This window comes from Megalops cyprinoides, chromosome 10 (genome assembly GCF_013368585.1).
Source record: "Megalops cyprinoides isolate fMegCyp1 chromosome 10, fMegCyp1.pri, whole genome shotgun sequence".
NCBI lineage: Eukaryota > Metazoa > Chordata > Actinopteri > Elopiformes > Megalopidae > Megalops > Megalops cyprinoides.
The window spans coordinates 951466-960000 of NC_050592.1; the positions used below are offsets into that span (position 1 = coordinate 951466).

Sequence of the window (8535 nt, forward strand, 5' to 3'; positions counted from 1 at the left end):
AGGAAAGCGCATGAGTAACACCATCCTCCAAACAGTGCCACAGTGTGGGAGGCCACACTCATCTTAATGTTAGGATGAAGTTAACATTTTTCATCACCCTTGTGCACACAAGCACACATACACACATGCACACACATACACACAAACAAAAATATGCATGGACATGCAAACATTCATACACATGCACACACATACACACAAACATACACAAATGCACTGGCAACCATACATATGCACATTCAGATAGACAGTCACACAGACACATATACTGTATATACAAACACATACACAGTACACACATATACACAATACACGCATACACATATACACACATGCATACACAAACATTTTTACACACACTCACGCAAACATACATACACATACACATGCAACCCTGTACATGCCCACAAAAATACACACATGCACACAGACACATATATACACACACATAAACACACAAACAGATTTATACACCCATGCATACACATATATACCAGCATACATACACAGAGATACATACACATGAACCCACACACATGCACATGCTGACATACATGCACACACACACAAATGTAGACACATGTACATACACACACATGCACAGATGAACATACATACATACTTATACTTAAGTTCATGTACACTGACTCACAGGTTTTCAGTGAATGTTTCTATATGACATTTCATTGAATTTTTAGATTTCATATTTCAAACACAAAAAATGTGCAAATAATTAGCAAATAATAATTATTATACAATAATAATTACAAAAACAAATATAAAATAGACAAAAATATGATAAAGGAAAACAAAGTTTATTGAACAGATATGTTACAGTATTTTATTACACAGTCATGCCATTGACAACGGCCACATCATGACCATTTTCTGTGATCTGTGATTTTCTGGGAGCTGATAGGCATCCGATCATTGGCGCTGTGTTACTTTGGCTTGCACATCAGCTAAGAGTGTAAGTGTCCTGTAAAGTATAAACTCATATAATTGCACACACAAAAACACACATACAGCCACACACACACCAACATGCATACTCTCTCTCTCTCTCTCTCTCTCTCTCTCTCTCTCTCTCACACACACACACACACACACACACACGCACACGCACAAGCACACACACACAAACACACACAAAATATGCACACACACACACACACAATTGAATCATCTCAATGTGGAGAGTTGTAATACACCTGCCATACACACTCACATCACATTTATTCATTTAGCAGACACTCTTATCCAGAGTGACTTACAAGACTGCACACAGTAATCTCCACCCCTCCTTCACTCTGCCCATCCATCTGATAGTCACAGTCTGCTGCTGGAATGTGCATGCACCTGCCCACGCAAAACAGCCCCCAGACCCCCCCCCCCCCCCCTCCCCCTCCCCAGCAGAACCCCAGCATCTCTTTCTCTCCTGCATCCCCCCTTATTTCCCCTGCCTCGGTCCCATCTCTCTGTGTCTTTGTCTCTGTACTATAGTTATTACATCCGTCCCCTGTGGACCCGCTGCTCCTCCGAATACTGCAGCAACACTAAGCCCGCTATAAATCACATTGCATTATCACGGCTGCGTTCTTGCCTCCGTCTTTCCCCGCCCAGCCGGCCGCTGATTGGCCGGCCCGTCCCCTCGGACACCCTCTCCGCCCGCTCTCTCAGGCCCATTCGAAGTCCCGCCCTCTTCCTTGGCTCAGGCCATTGGCGGACGGGACTTCTCCTTGAGCTGTCAATCACAGCTTTCTTGCGCTTTGCTTTATTGCTTCTTCTTGCGATGCCACGAGTACAGATCTGTTAATCGCGTTGAATACCGAAGGAAAAGGAGAAAAATAAAAAGGGGGCAAAAGAAAACTGAATTCAGTGATTTTTTTCAGTTCCGCGTTTTTACTGCAGAATATTCGCTCCTGTCTGCCGTTTCCTCGGTATCACTGCATGCTCTTTTGAGCATCTGTAATTTTTTTATATACACAATTCAGTTTGGGAATATTTCCTTTTTCTATAGAAGGCTTTTTGTGTCCTTTGGCAGACCCCTGTTGTCTTAGGAGCATCAGCGAGGGTGCTTGTGAGGACAAAAACAAGCGGAAGGAACAGAAACATTTTACGATTTTTTTTATCTTGTCCCATACCGCAGTTGACAGCTCTTCCAGTCGTTATTTCTGCAATTGTTGAAACAATTACCAATACAGGTTACCGTGTGAATTATTCTAGAGGCGCGAGAAAAGGAGACTATAATAAAGCTAATAAAGAAAACAACGAAAATAACGTTTAAAGTCCAATATGAGCTGCACCGTCTTGCAAAACGTGTTCGCTGGTTTGCTCCTCGCGGTGTTGTCGAAAGGTAAGTAGTTACACCGCCGTACTTTGATGTATTCCTGCCTCTGTAGCTATGTGCCTCGGTCTCTGTTGCGATGCTCGAGTTGCATACTAATGCTGTTCTTCTTTCACGCTGGGGGTCCACCTGCATGAGAATCACGCGTGCCCCTGCTGCCGCGCGCTCCGTTTTGTTTTGATTTGGAGTGGGAGGGTGTGTGTGCGTTTGTATGTCCGCATGTAATGTGTGTATGATTTCTTACATATATATATATATATATTTTTTTTTTTTTTTTTTGCCAGTAACCGCAGCATGTAACTCGTCTCCCGTTCCCTGTGTACGGACGGTGAATAATCACTCCATTCCACTTTAAAAGTGAGACGGCTGTCTCCCAGTACGTTGCTGGGTACATTAACATACCGAAACAGACGCATATTGCAACGTGACGCGAATGCTGTGGCAGCGAGGTTCCCCTCGCCTATCTGCATGCTGTTCTAACTGTAGTCTGAGCGTGTTGGAGCTGTAGTGCTTATGCCCGATCGCCCGCCGCTTCATGCCACAGACTCGTTGCGGATAATTCTGGCGAAGAATGCACAACAGACGCCGTGCTGAATGTCCCGACACGTACACCACACTCTGCATAGTAACCATCGCCCCGTTTCCCCGCTGAGACGCGATGTTAGCCCCCGAAGAGCCCCTGTCCCTGGCTGAACAGAAAAAAGAGCGTTCGCTGCGCGTGATGGCCTGACCACCCTCCTCATTCCCCCCGCGTTTAAATCCGCATGAGGAGGATAATTGCTCTCCCTACGTGCACATCCAGATGATTCATAGGACATTTTAGTCTTCGTTATTAATTGGATAAAGGAAGCAGTCGCGTCACAACGGGCACGGTGGTCTGCTGGGCAGCCGGTTACTGCAGAGGAACGAATAACTTGTGCATCGTGGTAGCGATGGTATATTTGATAGAAATATGATGACGACTAGTGAACACAATATAGATGTATTTTTCTCTTTCCTGCAAGGTCCGTTAATGTGTTCACGCGCAAAATTGACATTATGGACAGCACGTCCAGCGCAGCTGCTGGTGTAGTGTAATGCTGTAATGTCCTCTGTCCACACGGACGCAACAGCCTGCATACACATTCTTGGCTCAGTTGTGCTCACATTTCCGAGCGGGAAAGGTATGAATTTACAAAGCTCCCTTTAATGACAATAATTGAAACGTCAGTGAAGTAAGATGCTGAATTAAAGACTATCTAACGCGAGCGAAGGAGCCATCTGTCCGCTCGCTGTTGTTGGAGGCGCTACATGGCAAAACCCCCGGAGACGCGCTGTAAAGCACCGCGCTATACTCCTGCACTTACACAGTACATCACAGGGAAGCACCTTGGCTTGGCATGCTGAGTTGGAAGGAAGCACCAGGCCCATACTTTAAAGGCATAATAATGCGCCAGTTTAGCTGTATGTTTTCACAAATAATACAAACTAATAACAATTAGAGGGAGCAGCAGTTGTAACCTGAAAGTTACCAGTTTGATTCCCAGCCTGGCCTCTGCTGTTGTACCCTTAGGCAAGGTGCTTGCCCCAAATTGCCTCAGTAAACTATCTGGCTGTTTATTTGGATAATGTGCACATTGTAAGATATATAAGTCTCTGTGACTGAGAGTTTGCTAAGCACATGTAATGTTATGTAAAATGGCTTTAGGGCCCATTATGTAATGGCCATACTCTGAGAAATGATTTATAATAACTGTAAGTGGCTATATGAGTAATGATTGATGATTAATGTGTATGGTTATGTATTCTCTTGTGTTCGCAGCACATTTTTTGCATTCCCCATAATTTCTGACTCCTTAGCCCCCCCCCCCCAAAAAAAAGAAATCCATATGTTCATACTTCTGTTCCTGCCTCTCGATCCACTCCCACACTCACACTCACACACCCACACGCTCATACACCCACACACCCGCAGACCCACACGCTCATACACCCACACACCCACAGACCCACACGCTCATACACTCACACACCCACAGACCCACACGCTCATACACTCACACACCCACACACCCACATGCTCATACACTCACACACCCACAGACCCACATGCTCATACACTCACACACCCACACACCCACACACTCATTACTCACACACAGACCCACACACCCACAGACCCACACACTCATACACTCACACACTCACACACTTATACACCCACAGACCCACACACTCATACACTCACACACCCACACACCCACACACTCATACACTCACACACCCACACACCCACAGACCCACACACCCACACGCTCACACACCCACAGACCCACACACCCACATTTCGGCCTCCCATGGACAGCTGCATTCGTATGTGGGCCATGTGTGTGTGATGTGTGGGCTTTTGTTGGGAGGGGGTGGGTACTGACATCTTCTGGCTCCTAACCAATTTTACATAGCAGAACAAGCTTGCACATGTAGTGGGTTGTGTTCTACACATTAATATCACATGTATATTGTAGGATCATTCTGTAACAAATAATTACTAATCTGAAGTTTTAGAAGGTTGTTGCTTTGTAAGTGATTGCTTGAAATGTCACAGCACCCAATCACCTCTTGACTTTCTCTCATATATATATATATATACATTTACACACATATATCCTGGTTCAGAGGGAAGTACTCAAACAAATGCTCCACACTGCTGTCCCTTAAGAAGTCTGTCACACTTTATCCAGGTTTGTAAAGGCTACGCTTCGTAGACCATGTTGACAGGTGACAGGTAATTGCTTATATTATTCATGAATACTAGTTAATCTCCACAATATGATCAACGCCCCCCCAGCAAAAATAGCAAGCGCAATGTATCAGGGCCTTCAGACCACATTTCCATTTCTGCTCATGGTGCAAGCCTGCTGCACCTCCTCAGATCCTTAGCATTACTGATGATCACTCCTGATCTGCTTAGCAGATGCCCCTTCCTCAGTGCCAGCTGATTTGGGTATGAGTACCCACGATTATTATGGGATGGAGGCATGAAGCAGGCAGGAAGCGGACTCTGGGGAGCTGGCTGGTCTGTGCATCGCTGTGATTTCCGTAGTTTCCACGGCAGATGGGGAGGCAAGTGGGGTCAACGTGTGCGGCACATGGTTGCCGGGGCACCCCGTATGCATGCGGCTCCAGTGGATCAGTGGCTTTGGCGGGAGGGATGAGGCGGCGTTGCCGGGAGCTGCCAGCCCCAGCAGATGCCCGCTGTCTCTAATCCACACCTTCCCTTCTCTGCCCTTTGAAATGTATGATGTCAGCGTGCTGTTGCTCTTGCTGCCTGGTTCACATCTTCCCTTTTTTTTTTTTTTTGGAGCTCGTAGGCGCGTTTTATCATCTCCTTCATCTGGGTCCAGGCTCCAGTCGGAGAGCTAATCTTTATTTATTAATTCAGAGGTGACGTAATGCGGTACTGTCGGGGGGGGAGGAATTCGGGGCTAGACACTAGCAGATTCAAGCAGGGATTATTGCACCTGTTGGGGAGACAGGCAGAAACCTGTCCCGTCATTCACAAAAATGCCAGGATGAGCTGCTGCAGAAAGAGAATGGCCTGCTATTGCAGACGCATCTAGAATGATGCCCAATCAGGAAGGAGGGATTCAGCCACTGAGAGAAACAGAGGGGTGAGAGCATTACACTGCAGTCAGGATGCACTTAATGAGCCACGGTGGCCTAAGGTGACCCCTGACTGTGACTCTCCTCACTGACTGTGTGGGGTTGCTGTTCAGGGCTGTGGAGCTTTGAGTCAGTGGTCATGGGTTCAAGTCCCAGATGGAGGGACTGTCGTTAGATGCTACACTCCTGCTTTGCCCTTGGGAATGGCAATTAGCCATCAGGGCTTTAGCACTCGTTGCCCTTGTTCATATACTGATTGGTGAAGACAATTAGAAACTAGTGTGAGCGAGATATGGGGGAATATTATGACACTCAAGATATGAATTTGACATTTATTTATTTATTGCCTCCAGGTGTTCATATTATCTTTGGGGTAGTGCGAATTTGACCTGCCCCCCCCCCCGTAGGCACAGATCATAATGTATAGAGTCATCATTTGTTGAGAAGTCGTTCTTATCTATGTGTGAAATACACTCCCTCCCCCACACGTTATATTCCAAAGTATGAAAACATTTTGTAAAACGTTAAAAAATACATTTTAATAGTGTTAACATTGTGTGTCAATGTGCACAAGCCATTTGTCACCCATTAAAACAAGTCATTTACATCATGACAAGTGAACTGTGAAACATCAGCTGAAACAAGTACTTAAATGTGTCGAGGTATATAAGGTATAATAATGATAATAATAATAATAATAATAATAATAATAATAATAATATATAAGGTGTATATAGTTGATGCGGACTGCACAGCATATGTAGATTCTTCTGAGTGGGATGTTGTCTGTGTAAGCAGTCTAATGTTGTGGGAAAGGAATATTTATGCCTGTAACGAGTGCATATTGATAGGATTTTATGGACACAAGTCATAGTTTATAAGTACGATTCATGATGTTTGTGTACGAGCCACTGTATGCACTGGGAGCAGTTTTGAAGAAAATTTACCTCCTGAAAGGGTTTCCTGCTCTGCTCACCCGTGTGTAGAGAAATGTCGGGTTTCGGGTCCGCGCCGACTCCTGGAGCAGACGCAGCGGGAAAGATGCGCTCGACATTTGCTCCGTTCTCATTGACAAAAAGAGTTGCAAGCAATGCGCGCTTTCCTTTCCACTGTGTAATTCTTTTCATTACACGTACATTCTCTTAAAAACACTGACAAAGGCTGAGGTTTAACTTCGAGTTTACTAGATTTCAAGATATCGACCCGATTGCTTTCTTTTGTATGGAAAATATTTTTCGCCTTGAAAATACAGCATACACACATTTTTTAAAAACATTGTTTACAATTAAAGTCTATATTTTTCAACTTTAATCGTCAGACGCTTGCTAACCTGCTTGATCACTGCATTCAACGCCCCTTAAAACGTTTATTTTTCTTTTTGGTTAATTTTGCTTTACCTGTAGAATGTTTTAACATAAAGATTCTCCTATCGTAGTCAACAGTGTTGAAAGCCAAACAAGCACTTTCCCGTAGCATCAGCGTTTTACATGAAGCATCCAAACCTAAGACCTGTTAGCGGACTTTCCCCCTGGGGTGGGGGACATTGTCTTCAGACAGGTAACACACAGCCTTGGGGAGTAACGGAATACATCTAACTGCGTTACGTTTGTAAAGTACAAAAAGGACCAATACAGAAAGTGACCAATCATATCTTAGCTCTTAACCAATACGCTAACTAGTTACCTGTTCCAGTGGGAGCGGACTACATCGATAGCCCAGTGCCAGAGTGCCGGAGCTCTGTGCGCTTTCCACAGCCGCTTACGGGGCCGCTCTCCCGGTTCCTCTGTGCCGTGAAGCTCTCCGTAGTCTCCCAGCCACTGGGTGGCGCACCAAAATGAACTGCAGTGTCTCTATCCTACTGGGCTACGTGAGTACAAAACTCCCCCTCTCAATGTTTACGAAAAAGCTTTAAGTGAAGGTTTCTCATTAATCAATACCAAGCAACGGAAATGACATGTAGCTACTATTGCATCGCAGGACTTATTTTTGACGTTGAGGTCGACTGACCTACAGAAAGTTACAAGTGCAACAAGCCACCTACTTAGTTTTGTGGCTATCTCCATCACTGAGCTCAGTGTTTTTAAGTAATCAGTGTTACATATTCAACGGAGACAAGAGGGAATAAAACGGTTTTAACCAGCCGTGGAACCTTACGACAGTAAAGCGCAACAAGAACGTCACTTCAATGATAACGTGTAATAGAAACATACATATTGTAACACTCAACCGGTCAATATAGCCACCTAGCTAGCTACTTATTGTATCGCTATAGACAGCTGGAAAATAGCCAGATAGCTAGCTAGCAAGTTATTTTATAAAGCAGAAGATCACTTTCAGCAAGAAATGTTTAATTGAGTTGGATTCACGCACAGTAGAGTCTCGGCTCGCAGGCAATGAACTGCCCAGTAGGATTTTCCGCATTAATCTGAAGTGGAAACAGGCGCCCCTTGACACAGTTTGGGTTATTCGCCTGTTCTCCCGGTTCATCACATTGTAGGAAAATTAGTACTGACATCAGTTTCGGCTCTGCACTTACAACATATAAA

General features: G+C 44.8%; 1 protein-coding gene across 1 annotated transcript in view; it reads left to right on the top strand.

The window, feature by feature from the left end:
- The first annotated feature begins 1769 nt into the window (after positions 1 to 1769).
- iglon5 (IgLON family member 5) overlaps positions 1770 to 8535 on the top strand; it is a 72965-nt gene continuing 66199 nt past the window's right edge. Inside the window, exon 1 of the mRNA XM_036538407.1 lies at positions 1770 to 2356. Coding sequence (XP_036394300.1) covers positions 2296 to 2356 — 61 coding nt within the window. The 5' untranslated portion in view covers positions 1770 to 2295. The remainder of the gene's footprint in view (positions 2357 to 8535) is intronic.